This window comes from Gambusia affinis, linkage group LG14, assembly GCF_019740435.1.
Source record: "Gambusia affinis linkage group LG14, SWU_Gaff_1.0, whole genome shotgun sequence".
NCBI lineage: Eukaryota > Metazoa > Chordata > Actinopteri > Cyprinodontiformes > Poeciliidae > Gambusia > Gambusia affinis.
This window is the reverse complement of record NC_057881.1, coordinates 6,502,438-6,518,570: the sequence shown is the minus strand read 5'-3', so window position 1 is coordinate 6,518,570 and position 16,133 is coordinate 6,502,438. Positions and strand designations below refer to the sequence as shown.

The window sequence follows — 16,133 nt, the reverse complement described above, 5'->3', positions numbered from 1 at the left end:
AGACCCTAAATCAGCTCACTCTGAAAGGAGCTAAAAAAATAGACTAAAACCTGAATTATCCAGAAATTATTTTGTGTAAAAAATTTTAATAAATGTTTTTGTAATGTTTATAGACATATTCTTTAAGGGATTAGAAAAGATTTTTTGAGAAAATACTTTCCCACAACAATGTATCTTTCTGGAAAGAAGCTAATTTTGATTCAGAGATGAAAATGAATCCATTTAATACGGGTTTGGGTCTAGGAGGCACCATTTGGCTCCCGAGGTGTGCATGAACAGATAAATGGTTTTGTTCTCTACAAACATCAGCCGTTCATCATTTGCTAATTTATTATTTTTCACATCCTGTAAAATCAGCTCTGAGTCTGAACCAGTTTTTGTAAAGGCTTTGTAAAGACAAATGGCTGTAAATAAAACTGAGGCAGAGGGCTTCTGCTGTTTTCTGACTCGGCTTTGGAAAGCTTAAAGATTTAGTTTGAAAGATCCTTAAAAACGCGGCTCTGTAAAAGATTCACTGTCGATAAAAAAATACTTCTGCTGATTTGCATCCATCTTATCTTGTTTCTGCCAAAAGTCAGAAAAGATCAGAAGCTCTGGACAGAAAAAAAATCAAAACCACATTTGATATTGTTTTTGTACACAACAGTAAATACAGTGAAAGGTTGCCGTGATGATGACTATTGCTGCCGTTGTGCTTTTGAGCAACCCCCGCTTTGCTTTCAAATCAAATCTCCCAAGTAACAGACGAATGAGACCCTGAATCCATCATTTGTGTTTATGAAGAATTCACCTGACATGAAGGAACAACAGATGCTTTTACTGCAGCGAGACAAACAGGAAGTAGCTGCTAAAAACAGCAGAAAATCATGAGTCCACGCCCCTCCAGGGAAAAACTACAGGGGTCCATCTCATCATGTTTAAAAATCGGTCCGTTTGGATCAAGAGTTTGTGGTTTCTCCTCCCAGCGCGCTCAAAACCCAGCAGCCCGCTCCTCGTCTCCCTGGCAACAGCATCAATCTCATCAGGAGGAAGTCGACCCACGACCTGGATTTGAAGTCCCAAACCTGGGGCCTCCTTCTCCCTCCGTGGGGAATGGTGAGGGGAGCGCTGAGCGGCTGGTCGGATGGCGGTGTTTGTTGGCATCTGATTGGTCAGAGGGTTCATCAGTCGCTGTCGGAGCCAACCGCTGACGAGCCTTTCCGCTTCCTCTTTGGCGCTTTGGGCTTTGAGTCTTCCTCCTCCTGCAGCAAACAGACAAACAGAAACAAGGTCACGATGTGCTTCCCCTGGAGCTTAGCCTTAGCTTAGCTTACAAACACGGAGATTTAAACAAACGTAATTCGTTTTTATATAAAACACAATAAAGCTGGGACAAGTTCAGGATGTCTAAGTAAGGGGTAGTATTGCATGTTTTCCAGACTCATAATGTGATTTGTGAGTCAACTGAAGTTAAGTATCCGTTAACTTCAGTTGTTACAAAAATCCTATAATGTCAAATACGACTTAAAAGATACTTCACTTTGTAATTTAACGTCATGAAACTGGGCCTCTGTCTCTTTAACTATGTTACCAATAGTTGTTCTTCATGTTGCTTAGACTCAGCCTCAGATTGTCCAGGTGCTCCAGGATCTGTTCCAGGGTTAGCTGAGCCAGTTTGCTGCTCGAACTACGAAGACTGAAGACACACAGGAGGAAACTGATTCACTACTAAGCAGAAAAAAAATGCTAAACTTAATTTTTCAGTTTTTGGACATGATACTCTAGGAATGATCAAGAGTATCAAGGTGAACTTTAGGGTATGAGTCAATGAGGAGATGTGGCCTTAGTTAACATGACAACAGAAGTAAGCCAGAAAGCTTATAAATGATGGTCACTGTCCAAATGTATTGAATTCATTCTTGGATTGTGGTGAGGGACCACAAAAAAATTAGTTCAGGGGCAGGAAATGGCCCCTGCGCCCCAGCTTGAGCCTCCTTGGTTTAAGGGATATTTGTAGTTGTCCCCACCTCTGCCTCTTGCGTGGCTGGTTGTTGTTCTTGATCAGCTGAGCCTTGATGTGTTCCCCCAGCGTGTCGTCGTATTTGGACGCCCAGTGGCGCAGGATGCTGGTGGTGAACTGGTCCTCCGGGTGGCAGGGCCGACTCAGAACCATCTTCACCATTTCCTCACTTGGCCTGAGGGCAGGAAAAAGACGGAGACGTTAGCCCAGGCGACGGGTCACAACGTGAAAACACGTTTCATCTGGTCGTACTTTTCTCTGCGGAGCTGCAGCAGCAGACAGGACAAGGCCTCCGGATGCTCTGGGAACAAAAACACAGAAAGTTTTAAATACACAACATGAACCAATAACTGTTAGCAATATGTCAATCAATACGTCAACCAACCAATCAATATATCAATTAATCCATGCATCCATCCAACCAACCATCCATCCATTTATCCATTTATCGATCCAACCAACCAATCATTCATGAATGGCATTAATAATCCATTATTAGTATTATTTTAGTTCTTGGACATTCTATTGCCAAGGGAAAGTTGCCACCTTTGTATTTGAGGTGCTGTAGGATGGGGATGATGGTTTCCAGTGGGATGCTGTGGGCCAGGAAGAGCTGCCAGGTGCTGTACTGTTCAAACGTTTCCCATTCCAGAGACTGAACTGAGAACGAGAAACCAACAGAACACATTAGAGTCCACACACCCACAGGAAGCAGAACCGCACTCTGGATCTCGGTTCCTTACTGAGGATGTTCAGAACCGAGTCTTTCCGGAACATGACCAGGTTCCCCATCATCACGTGACACATCAGCTCCTGTAGCTGAACACAGACACGTCCAGGTGAGCGTCACACATAAATTTTGATTAACACATCAACATGTGGCCCTTAGATGACACATAAATAAAGACTTCAGGAAAACAATTATGTGCTTAAATATTATTCTATCAATCAAATCAAAGCAGTTTTAATCAGTTTAAAACTGATCCCTTCACTTCTTTCCCAATGTGGAAATTTCTACAAAAACCAGGCGAACATTTTGTCACACTAATGCAGTTTTAAGTCGGCCTTTTATTCACAATTAATCATAAAATTAATTTTCTGCTGTTTTTTCTCTTTTTCTACCAAAAACTGGATAAAAAACTTTTTCAGTCTCAACAAGCCCTTTTATTGAAGGACAATTTTGTTTACAGAGACTTTAATGAATTTTATTTGATGTTTCTGTTTTGTTTATTTTTTGGGATACAGTAATCCCTCGTTTATCGCGGGGGTTACGTTCCGAAAATGACCCGCGATAAGTGAAATCCGCGAAATAGAAAAGTTTTTTTTTTTTACAATTAGCAACTATTACATGTATACAAATACAGTGACTCACGTGTAGGCCGTTTCACTGCTCTTCAGACCGCTGCATCCTGACTGCGCTCTGCAGTGTTCTCTTCTTCGAAATTACAAGATAATTTGGCCAACTTATTGTAAATTTGCCAAGCTGTTTTATGTACGTACACATAACTGCACGAGACGACAAAATGATAGCACAATTCGTAGCATGTTTTGATACAAGAAGCGGGAGTGAGTTTTTAGCGAATCAGAATGCAGAGCACAATGCACCAAAAAAAAAAAAAAAAGCATTATGAAAATCCGCGAAATAGCGAATCCGCGATAAGTGAACCGCGAAGTGGCGAGGGATCACTGTATTTTAAATGTTTTTTAGTTCCAGTGTTTAAAGTTTACTGGTCTTTGAGAATGTTTTCTTGCACTATTTTACTTTAAAATAGTCTCAAAACAATATCACTGTTTATCGCAGTAACCTCTCTGACAATTTGTCATCCAGCAAAATTTATTATAAGTTCAATGAAAATGTTCCTCATGAACGTCAGGATTAAGTGATGCTAACTCCAACCTGCAGGTGGCAGTATTTCTTACTCATTTCCTACTGACTTCCAAGTTATAGTCAATGATTATGTCGAGGAACTAAAAGTTAGAGTTACAGTTATCCATGAATATTTCTAAATTAGTTCCATAAAATCTGTAATTTCGATAGCAAGAAAAAAATAAGAAAACTTTGAAAACTGTCATAAAGTCCTGGTGGATCAACGTGGAAAGATGCTCAATGTTATTGAATTTTAAGAAGTGTTTATCGAATGTAGACACATTCTGTTAATATTTTAACAGTTTTTATGGTCATACGTTCCGGCCCTTTAAGAACATTCGGACGCCGCTGGAGTTACCTGCATGGAGTCGATAACGGCTACGATCATGTTGAGCAGCTCGCCGCTCCGCAGCGTCTCATCTGGAAACTAAACACACACTTTCAATCGGAATGTGTTCAGCAACATGTGGGGGAGGAGGGCTCAACACAGCCTCTCTAAAACCGCTTTGAGGGACAGGGCCAGAGGTCAGCCTGTGTTTACCTCGGAGTAGATGGACGGCGTGAGGTAGCAGAGCAGCCGGACGTCGTCCTCCTGACACGCCTTCATGTCCATCATGAGACACGTGTGCAGGTCGCCGAGCGCCGTCGCCTGGGCAAACGACTCGTACAGCATCATCTTCCCGTTCGCCGCTTTGCTGTCAACACCAACACACAGATGATCACATGAATCGAATGCGTTAACGTGTGGGACATCGCCTATTAGCCGCTAACGCTAGCAACGCTCCTGCAGGTGCCGTTATTACACAGCACTGATTCATGTCCACAACGTGGGATGAGTTGGAATCTGTCACAAAAATGTTCATAGCAACAATATTTCTTATCTGATTCTATAAAATGTCTTAAAGTAAAGCTGAGAAATTTGCTGATGTTTTGATATGTGACATAATCTGTCTGGATATAAATCAATAAACAGTTTCGTTTCTGTCACAGAGACAGAAGTAAGAAGATTTCTGCTTTATATTGGTCACCAATTTAATGTGACATGGCTGCTTTAGGAGACGTGGTTTATTAAAATTTAACAAACATCATCTCCTACACTTTATGAAATATTTCATTCTATTAAACAATAGTTATGAATATTACCACATTCTATGAACAAACAAGGGAATCAGTTCTGTTTGTTGTTTATTGAACTTTTTGAACGCCACAGTAAAAGGAAAAGAAAGACGAAAAACAACCGTAAAGCAAATTGCAAATTTCATTGTACGCTATGTGAGACTTTATGAGACTAATTTAGCTCCATACTCGTACACTGGTGTAGTTTTTTGACAGGCTTCACAGAAGCGCATCGGTTGTTTTGATGCCATCATGGGAGATGGTGTTGCGTTCTGAATACATGCAGAGGGTCAGTAATATTATTATTATTAATAATAATAAAAACATGATTGACACCTGAAGGACGTTTTCTCACCTGGCCTTCAGGTAGTACAGCAGGTGGTATCCGATCTTCGGCTGCTTCTGGTAAAGCTCAGCCAACATGTCCAGCAGCACCGAGAAGCCGCTGTTGTCTTCCTGCATGGTGACCAGGTTCCTGAAGATCAGGCAGACGGGTTTGGACACGGACTCCTCCAGAGACCTGCAGAGAGCGGCGGAGACGTCAAACGGACCGGCGCCAAGCGGAGGAACGTCGGTTCTGGTCAGGGAGGACGGACTCACTCCTCGGTGATCTCCTCGGGGAGAACCTCCCCTCTGAAGTGATCTTTGAAGAGCTCAGCCAGACAGGAAGCCAGCGCCGACATCTGCTCCGTGTCAAAGTCGTCCTGGAAAACAAGAAGAACTCATTCTGGAGCAGAACGATCCACCGGATCAAAGTACGCAACTTTTATAAAGTTATGTTTTTTACATATTTGTTAAAACTGTCACCATGTTGTGACAGTTTTAACATGGGACAGATCCTCCTCCGCCACCTCCAACAGAAACCACCAATCACAGCCAGGAGGAGGGTCTTAGCGCTGTCAATCATCCTAGTGAACGCAATGCTACATGTGATAATGGCAGAAACAACTTATCGTTACACAAAAACATTTATCCATGGGCATGCTAACTAGCTTTAGAATTCACAACAAGCTATGCTAGCTGCAGCATTAGCAGAGAGCTAGGGGGGAAAAAGAGGTGATGAGCAGCACTAAGACCCGCCTCCTGTCTCTGATTGGTTGTTTCTAGTTGGCACTGGAAGAAGGAAGGACCTCTATTTTTTCACAGATTATCTGTTTTATGTTGTCATGACATGGTAAAAATTTCAACAAATATGTAAAAAAATTATTTTTTTAGAAAAGTTACATACTGTAGCTTTAATTACATTATGGCCTATAAGAATTTAAATATCTTTTTATAACTCATTGAAATGTACATGTTAGTTGTTTCTAAGTATTTTAATGATTAAAAAGCAGAAGCAAAGCTAAGCTTGTGCTAACTGTCACATGACCTAAACAGACAGGAAGCTACGGCGCCCATAACAGTCTCTCTTTTACTGTGAATATCCGACTAAAGATTCAAGAGAAAACAGATTTGTTTGATCAAATTAATTCATTTCTATTTTTTTCTGCTTCATGTTAAAATGAACTGACCTCCATGATTAGATCCACGACCTCCTGCATGACCTCGCACTGAGTCTCCGTGTCACTGAGAGGAGGACAAACGTCAGAAACCTGATCGCTAGGGAGACAGTCGTACATCCAGACCGATCCTGAAGGGGGAGGTGTTAAGCTCTCACCTGGTCTTCTGAATCTGCTGCACCTTCTCTTTCATGGTGTCGTCTAATTGGTCGAGCCAGGGCGTGATGTCAGCTGGCTCCTCTACCACTGCTTCTTTGATTGGATGGAACCGGAACTCCCTCTTCTTTCCTGCACAGTGATTGGTCAACGGTTAGAGTGATGTCACGTCCCACCAGGAACATCTCCAGCCCTAAAACATCCCATTATGGAGTACTAAAGAGGTACAAATTATTTTATTTTACTCAGGTATGCATTCATTTCACTTTTGTTATTTTACATTGTAGATTGTAAAACTTTAATACCAATATTGCCAATGTTTATGGTTATTGTACATTAGTTATATAAAACTATTGCTCTGTGTTTGTGTTGGAGAGCTTACAATGTCACTTTATTTGTTCAAAATAAAGTACATTTTTGAAAATAAAACAAAAAAAATAAAAATAAAACTCCTGGATTAATCTGGGTTTTAACTGGTTTAAAGGAAATGGTTCCAGACTCGATGCTGAACTTAAACTGGTTGTTTAAAGCAAACCAGTCTGAGCCGATTCTAACAAATGTTTTGTCACACGGTTCAAAATCTTCAAACGTAATTGATGAATCTGCCCCCCTTGGGGGAGGGGCATAGAAAATCCGTCCAGGGGGCACAAATGGCCCCCGCTCCCTACTTTGCGCATCCTTGGGTTGTAGTGAATCTTCTCAGTTTTCCTACCTTTGTTATTGACTTCCTCCTCGTCATCGCTGAAAGCTGCCTCCGTGTGGTCGTAGCAGCCCTCTTCCTTGTCCAGGACATGGTTGTCCATCTCCATGGAAACCGCCTCCTCCATCTTCACTGCAGGGCGCAGAAACATTTCAGCTGAAGGTGTTTCCTTTGGTTTCCTGAGTTTTACCGTGAAGTGGCTTTCAGTGTATGCATGCGCTACCTTCGGTGGGAGGAGACGGCGGGCTGCAGAACTCGGGGAACCGCTCCCTGAGCATCGAGCGAAGCTCTCGGTCCAGTTTTGGGTTATCGAACAAAGGAGCAAGGTGACTGAGAGACAAATCAGATCAGTTAGTGGGAGGACAACATATTGATAGTTTAAGAGTGAGACGCAGCTCTTACGCCAGCACCCTCTTCTCCATGATGAAGGTGAGTGAATTGAAGACGCCCTGCCGGACCTGAGTCTCCAACGGAGGGAAGAAGTGAGGGATGATCTGAGGGGTCAGTGAGGAGGAGATGTGTTACTCATCGGAAACGATTTTGTGTGTGTATTTGTGTAGCTTAGTATCCAGGTTGTGTGTTACCCGGCACATGAAGTCCAGCAGCGTGGCTGTGATGGCAGGATGAGGCTTCATGGAGTGATGCATCACCAGGATGGCCGGTTCTGGAACCAAATAGATGCAAAATTAGAGAACCGAACATCTTTGAAAAGCAGAAGTGGAACCTTCTGCACAGCCAACAAGAATGCAGCAAGTGGTTTCTGGATGGCAAGTCAACAACAAAACACTTGTCTTTTCCAGCAGCCATTGTACAGCACATCATGATAACAAATTTTGCTGGATGATAAATTGTCCCAGAAGTTACTGCAATAAACTACAATATTGCAATTTTCAAGTAATATAATGCTAATGGTATGACACATTCACAGAGCTCAAAAAAACTTTAAATTCAAATGAACATTTAACACTGAAACTGGAAGATATTTTAAATGCCCACAACGAAACAATAAATAAAATTAATTATGAAGTCTCTGTAAACAAATCTGTCCTTAAAAAAAAAACCCGCTGAAAGATCAAAGCACCAAACTGAACACTTTTATCATCCAGTTTTACCAATAAGTGGCAGAAAGAGAGGAAAAAAAAACAACAATAAATCATCAAATGTACATTATTGAGCTTATTTAAATTTTTCATGCGATTAATTGATTTATTGCGACAGGCCTATGTATATAGCAGTAAAAGTAACTGACCAAACTTTCTGGAGCTCTGCCTGGGTTGCTAGGTAACGGACAGAACTCTTCTGGAGTTGCTAGGTAACAGCCCAGCACCCATTGAACTTGACTCAACAATCAGGAGGTTTTTCAGAGACCAAAAGATATTATATTATTGCCAAAAAAACAGCCAGGAGTTTTTTCTTTTATAACTCTTCAGCTGAACCCAAATAGACATTTGGAAACATGCAAATATGAATTTTGCATAATAAGATTTTGTATGTCTACAAAGAAACTGAAAGCTGGTATTGATCAGGGGATCTCTGACTGGAGAAATATAAAACAGAACACGAGTTGCGCCGTCTCTTTAAGACATTTATAAGCCAGATTTTAAGTTTGGCATAAATTAATGGGTCAAAACATAAAACGATTGTTGAAACCTGCTTTAATTATTGATGTGTGAAGATCCAGAACTATTTGCATATTTATGGTTATACTGCTGTCCATAGTAACTGCTAGGTGTTTCATTGTTACCTATATTCATGATGCTGTCTTTCTCTGGGTTGAAGAACAACCAGTCGTAAAACAAGGCCAGCTTGGCGTTGGAGGCTGCCACGTTCGACTGCAAGAAAAGATCACAAGTTAGCTTGTTTAAAAAACACCACTTCCCCCCTGGGAGCCTGGGGTTGCGACCTCTTACCGTGCAGGTGGTGAGCAGCCAGCCAATGATAGCCCAGCGCGGCAGGATGTCAGAGCTCAGCACCTCGTTGGAGGGATGGACGACGCCGCAGATGTAGCGGATCAGGTCGCAGCGCAGCGACTGGCTCTCCGCCGTGGACAGGTACTGCCTCTGGAACCAGTCCTGGTACCGCTTCTGCTGCCCAAAACGCACCTGGCCGCAGGTGAGGAGACAAATTCAACCACATGACCAGAGCCTTACAGAAATCATCACATCCCTTCAGCTACTCCATATTCTGAGTGAAAATCTCAGACTCATGAGACAAACCAACACAAAATACAGCAAAACTGGGAAGTTGAAGGAAATGGTACATAGTTTTATAATTACTTTGAAAATTCAAATCTGGAAAGCATGATGTACAAGGAAGGAGATGTAAATTTACCTCGAGGTCCAATAAAGTATTTTTAAATTTGAATGAATAGTTTAAAGTTCAGAATAAATTAAGGCAAAACTACAACTTTCAAATCAAAATCTACTCATAAAAACGCAGCAAAGTCATAATCTATTCCAAGCTTTCTGGTTTACTTCTGTTGTCATGGTAACTAGGACAATGACAACAGAAAAACAGATTTAAAAGTAAGTTTGGTGTAATTTTGTTGTGGAAATTAAATACAATTGTTAGGCCTGTTGCAATAATCAATAAACCAATTAATCGCATCATAAATTAAGACAAACTCAATAATTTCCATTTGTATGAGATGAGAGGATTATGTTTTTACCCTGGAGGTCATGAACAGCAGCTTGGTCTCCATGTCTGGAGTCAGTCGACAGGCGAGGAATTTCCGAGACGTTCGAGCCGTCAGGAGCTGGAGGATCCCTGCAGGAACGACATCACAGGCCACGACGGACATGTCATTCACCAATGATAATAAAACAAAACGACAGTGTAACACTACACTGACATTTAGAACTGGGCGATACAGCTTGAAAATAAAATCTCTGATCTTTTTCTTTTGTCTTATGAGTTATTACTGTATTTCTATGACTTTATTTTCACAAAATATATATATATTTTAGCTAGACTCTTACATTTTGTTGTAAAGTTGATCTGAATTCAATTCAAAGTCCAAATAAACAGAAGCTGTAAAATAAGCTCTAAAACAAGATGGCCGCCCTCTGTGTGCTGACATCACTCTGAACTATGGAAACCAAAACATTGGTGAGAAAAAATCCAGATCTCTCCAAAAATTAAATATATATATAAAAAAGTGACTATTTGATGAAAAATCCACCTTTCAGGCCTTGTGGCCGTATTCCAGGTAGTGAAGCTGAGCTCACCTGTAAACTGAGGACTGAGAACCTGAGGGTTGTGCAGCAAGTCCCGCCACAGCAGCTCCATTTCCGGGATCCGAGCGACATTCTGCAGCAGACGAACCAGATCTCTGCCAATGATGAGGCACTCCATGAACTACAAACACAGAAAGAGAGAGAGAGTTATCGACGTGAGAACGAGAACTGAAACAGGAGATCTTCCTTTCCCACCTTTTCCCGCAGCATGCTGATGCAGAAGTCCACTTCTTTCTGGCGCAGAGGCAGCAGGTTCGGCGTGCCGTGATCCACAATCAGACGGAGGTAGGTGTACACCGACATCGCTATTAACATCCCGCTCTTCAACACCCACTCCCTTCAGAGAACAAAAACATTTAGAGACTTCATTGTGAAAATTCACCAAACTTTAAACATGCTCTATTATGATTCCTTGAACAGGTTAGGACCGATCTACAGGCTTTACAAAACAACTTCATCACATTTTATGCACCAAATTATTCTTAGATAAGATTTTAGTTTGAGCTCCTATAGGTTGTTTTTGGGTCTCTGTTACTTTAAATCCAAATAAAATGCTGCGACTCAACCTTTACACTCGCACACTGTAAAAATGTCTGCAAACACATGCGAAATTGTACAACCGTACATCTTTGAAGAGCAGAAGTGGAGCCTTGTGTACCACCAACAAGAATGCAGCCAGTCATTTCTGGATGGCAAGTCAACAATAAAACACTTGTCTTTTCCAGCAGCCGTTGTACAGCGCATACAGCTGACAAAATGGGCTAGAGCTCCGCTTGGGTTGCTAGGTAACAGTGCAGAACCTTTAAAATGTTACTCAACAGTTGGAAGATTTTTGAAATGGCTCGTTTTGCATTGCCAAAGAACAGCTGGGTGTTTTCTTTAAGCGTCAAGGTTGTTTTTAGAAGAAGTTGACCCCAAACAGAAGTACAAAAACACGTGAAATGTGAGTTTTTCATAACAGGTCCCCTTTATAGAACGGATGTGAGTGAGGCTTACTTTTGCTCGAGCAGGATGTCCAGGACGCTCTCAGCCAACCACAGGTTCTTAGCAGAAATGTCTCCGCCTGCAGAAGTAAACAGCAACATCAGGACAAACAGAGCGCTTAGTTTCTGAAATAAAAGATGAAGTCTGCGTGAATCTAACCTGCAATCTGCTTCAGAAGAGTCATGATGACGCCGTCGGCTCCAATTACTCCACTCTTCACCAGTTCCCTGACCAGCCACACCAGCTGCACAAAAACCAACCATTAACACCCTGAGCACTCAGATCTAGAGAAACTCATCCATGTGTTTATCTTTAGTTGCAGTGATTACTCCAACAGCATCTTTACAGGTCTGCCTAAAATAATCCTCCAGCTGCAGCTGATCCAGAACGCTGCTGCTGGTGTTCTGACTAAAACCAGGAAGTTAGAGCACATCGCCCAGTTCTACAGTCCCTACACTGGCTCCCTGTAGCTCAGAGAAGACTTTAAAATACTTTTAGTTTATAAATCACTGAATGGCTCAGCAACACAATATATTAAAGATCAGCTGTTGTCATAGTAACCTCCCAGACCACTCAGGTCTTCTGGTTCTGGTCCAAAGAACCAAAACCAGAACCAAATATGGAGAAGCAACATTCAGCTTTCTATGCACCACAAATCTGGAACAAATTTCCAGAAAACTGTAAAATAGCTGAAACACTGAGATCCTTTAAATCTTGATTAAAAACCCTCCTGTTTAGAGTTACTTTGAACCATAATAAATTAAACATTAATAAACAATTTAATGTGTACTGAAGGCAAAATGTAATGTTTACAGGTTTTTATGATGTGAAGCACTTTGAAATGCCTTCTTGCTATGAAAATAAACTTGACTGATTGGTGGATTTGTCTTATTTCCCTCACATCGACGATGAGTTCTACCTGCGTTCTGGGATTGTCCTGCAGTTTGAGGAACTTCTCCATCAGGATCTGGTTGATTTTTACCAGCACTATGTTCATCCCGTCTCTGTTGACCAGCGTCAGATCTCTGTAGCACTGTTCCAACACACCAGATCAGAAGGTTATGATTCAGTTGCACTGATGCTGAAGGAGAGCAGACATGGAGAGGCGACTCACCCTCTGGGCCTGGCTCGGCTCTGTGAGGACCAGGGTGAACAGACCCAGACAAACCTCCTCATGCTGCTGCTGGCCTTTACACACCTGCACAAAGGATTCACAGAAGTTTGTTCCATGATTTCACACAAAAGCATTTTTAAAAATCCAGCCTTTAATTTGACAACCCACAATAAGAAATCTTTTACAGATGCTCTATCGTACTTCATTAACTTTGTTGTAATAATGAGCATTTCTTACGTTGGCAGTGAGTGCATCGTTGGCTTCCCGTTCTGACAGCCCATTGGTCAGTGCCTGGACGATCACAACACACCGTTCCAATCTCTGGAACACATAAAATACACATGAAGCATCAAATGCACCAACACTGACATTACTCCTTTATTAAACCTCTGCAAGAATGATTAAAACTAAGTTTCCTGTCTCAGATTGTAATAAAGTATCGTACCATTCTGTTCTGAGCAGCACCAGAGAAAAACAAACAATCTAAATAAACTGGTAATAAATGACACCTCCAGTATCAAGATACATCCATCCATCCATCCATCCATTTTCTTACACCCTTCTTCCCTAAATGGGGTTGGGAGGGTTGCTGGTGCCTATCTCCAGCTGCGTTCCGGGCGAGAGGCGGGAGACAAACAACCATGCGCACACACACTCACACCTACGGAGAATTTAGAGAAAGAGAGAGTCATGTTTTTGGACTGTGGGAGGAAGCCGGAGAACCCAGAGAGAACCCACGCATGCACAGGGAGAACATGCAAACTCCATGCAGAAAGATCCCGGCCGGGAATCGAACCCAGGACCTTCTTGCTGCAAGGCAACAGCTCTACCAACTGCGCCACTGTGCAGCCCTTAGTATCAAGATACAACATTTCAAAATAGCAACACATCTGCTGCTGCCCCCTCCAGCTCAGCAAAATGTGGAAGTAGCCATACTTGTTGTTTAATTTAACCTATTTAAGTATTCACATGAAACATTTAATAAACAATCTTTGATTGGTCTTTAAATAGGTTCAATAAAAATAGTCCTAATATCACCATTTAAACCCGTAACAGAAAATACTTCATCTTGAAACAAAAAGAACTAATTCAACTTGTTCCAATGTAAACACTATCATTAAACTCTAATAATAATACCGTTTCTTTTTATATGGAATTTGAACCTTTCCTAAGGGTAGGATGAATCTGCTCAAGTGTAAATTAGTTAACCTTTTGGTATTTAAAGACATTAACCAACAGGATATAAAGGTGATTTCAAAAATCCAGCTAAAAGTTCAATATTAGTGGATTGAAACTTCAGCAATAAGTCCTGACCATGTACCTAAAAGAAATGAAAAAGAACAAATGATTTTTATATCTGCAATAATCTCAGAAATTCTTAAAACTGCAACAGCAAAAAAGAAAAGTTAATTTTTGGGTGGCAGTTGAAATATATGCCTACTTTCTTCTTTTTTCTCTTTATCCTTTGTAAACTTTAGCATGGCTAAATGTTGCATTGGCATGTAATATTTGGCCAATGCAATTGGCCGCAAGTTCATAACACAAGTTCATAACGCTTGGAACATATTGACCAACAAGTATTGCACTCCAAGCTGTCCTTTGCTATATAAATAATGCAATGTTCTACACACTAAGCATTTTAAAACTAGCCGCAATGCATAAATATAGGCATCACAATCAAAACAATAAATGAATATTGAAGATGTAACAATAATAATTCAACATTTACTTAGCAGCAGCATGAATGTTTGTTGTTTTTGTGGTTTAAATAACACCAGGTAAGTCAAATGATTGTGTTAATACCATAATATTTTTGCATTTTTAGTCAAGGTAAACATGGTGGCCTTACAAATAGTGCAATCAGTGCATCTTCAACTTCTCGTCTTCAGGTTAAAGACGAAAAGTGAAAGTAAACGCACTTTTCTTTGGTTGCTTTTGTGAACCAACCGTGGATGATTCCACAAGTAGTTATAATTTTATAAAAATAAACAGGGTCTCAACAGTTCTGACATGTGAAACAGGGCGCATGCGCAACTGTCACATAGGTCATCCATATGTTTACGTAGCATTAGCATGCTAGGCTATATTTCATGAACTTGGATATTGCAAATAAAAACAGCAGCGTTTCTAGGAGACCAAACACTGAAAACAAATACTGCAACTTTATCTCATTCAGCTCCATGTCTTCAACAAGGTGTTCATACACCTCACAGGTCTATTCCTCTTAACTACCGCTGCTAATCGTCTGCTGGCTATGCTAACTAGCCTGTTAGCAGCAGCACTTGATAAAATGGTTCCATGTCTTTGTACCTTTGGCTTTTTTTGCACAAATTTAATTTAATTGGGTCTATTATATCCACGTTCTGCCTCGGTTCATCCAAAAAAAATAAATTAGGTATCCAAGCTAACCAGTCCAGGTCTCCCTACCTCCTCTAACTCGTCTTTAGCATCCAGCTGGGTGGACACCAGGAGCCGGCCCTGTGGCTTCGCCTTTGCCGGTGCAGGCTCCATCTGCTCCCGCCGCGCCTCGCCGGGGCCCCGCGGAGCTGTGCTGGGTTGGGACTACCGTTTCAGTGATGTTGTGGGTGTCTGTATCGATGTAATGGAGAGTCACGGGGGCTGTGGCCCGGGTCAGAGCCTCGCTGTGAATCACTTCGGTCAGTTGATATGTGTTTTTAAAACTTATTTGGAGGCAGCTTGGATACCAGTCTGACTCCGTAACACAGTCCGACCACAGTAACATAACGGACATCCGCACAGACTGAACTGGGGACTGTGCGTGAACAACGGAGCCCAATAACCAATCAAGTTGCACGTTGGTCTGAGCGACGTCAGTAACAACCAATAGCAAGCGAAAGAATCAAGGGCCAATCCCTGAATAATTATACAGGCATCCACCTGCATGGAAACAACTTTCTCTTATTTACAACTAACGTATAAATGCAAAAATTGTGAGCACACATGATTTCCCTGGTGAGCATGCATGGAAAGGCTTAAAATGATTGCATATTTTATTGTAATAGTATAATCTCACACTGGAAAATAAAAAAAAACTACCCTCCAAAAAATGTGTTCAAATAAGAGTAGCAGTACAATTGAACCAATTTTCACTGAAGTAAAACTAAAACGTAGTCGACCAAGAAATTACTCAAGTAAGAGTAAAAATGTACTTGGGGAAAAAAGAAACTTAGGTTTTGACGAACTGATAAGAAAAAAAACAAAAACATCTGATTTAATATTTTACAATAATGCCAACAGGAGGAAAAGAAAAATTAAGTTCAAAGTTTAGTATTTTAAAGAATAAAAATTAATGGCAAGAAATACTTACAAAAGGTAATTCCTGAGACAGGACTTTCTACCATGACTAAATAATTTTCCAACATTTTCTCTGAGAGATTATGCACATGTAATAAAATACAAGAGACGTTTCATACATCTTTACTAGTGGTGCCAATAAATGGG

The 16,133-nt window shown here is 41.1% G+C and overlaps 1 protein-coding gene across 1 annotated transcript; it reads right to left on the bottom strand.

Annotated features, from left to right (window-relative positions):
• Window positions 1–312: 312 nt before the first annotated feature.
• On the bottom strand, window positions 313–15,441 carry ints3 (integrator complex subunit 3). Its single transcript, XM_044138941.1, has 26 exons — window positions 15,099–15,441; window positions 12,909–12,992; window positions 12,672–12,755; window positions 12,477–12,590; window positions 11,717–11,801; window positions 11,570–11,636; window positions 10,769–10,910; window positions 10,565–10,694; window positions 10,006–10,103; window positions 9,248–9,439; window positions 9,082–9,169; window positions 7,922–8,001; window positions 7,740–7,831; window positions 7,561–7,667; window positions 7,350–7,469; window positions 6,640–6,769; window positions 6,494–6,548; window positions 5,583–5,686; window positions 5,338–5,502; window positions 4,408–4,561; window positions 4,225–4,293; window positions 2,743–2,818; window positions 2,546–2,659; window positions 2,252–2,300; window positions 2,007–2,174; window positions 313–1,675 (listed from the first exon to the last, which is right to left on the bottom strand). Exons 1-26 carry the CDS (start codon window positions 15,180–15,182, stop codon window positions 1,567–1,569), a joined length of 2,760 nt encoding a protein of 919 aa, XP_043994876.1. The 5' UTR covers window positions 15,183–15,441; the 3' UTR covers window positions 313–1,566.
• Window positions 15,442–16,133: the final 692 nt, after the last annotated feature.

What these genes read in the sequence shown, in the direction of transcription:
- ints3 (XM_044138941.1), bottom strand. Translation starts at nt 15,182, where the DNA reads ATGGAGCCTGCACCGGCAAAGGCGAAGCCACAGGGCCGGCTCCTGGTG. An exon ending in AGGACAATCCCAGAACGCAG is followed by an intron (nt 11,802 to 12,476) that starts GTAGAACTCATC and finishes GTTTTTGTGCAG; the next exon opens with CTGGTGTGGCTGGTCAGGGA. An exon ending in TCGTGGATCTAATCATGGAG is followed by an intron (nt 5,687 to 6,493) that starts GTCAGTTCATTT and finishes CTTGTTTTCCAG; the next exon opens with GACGACTTTGACACGGAGCA.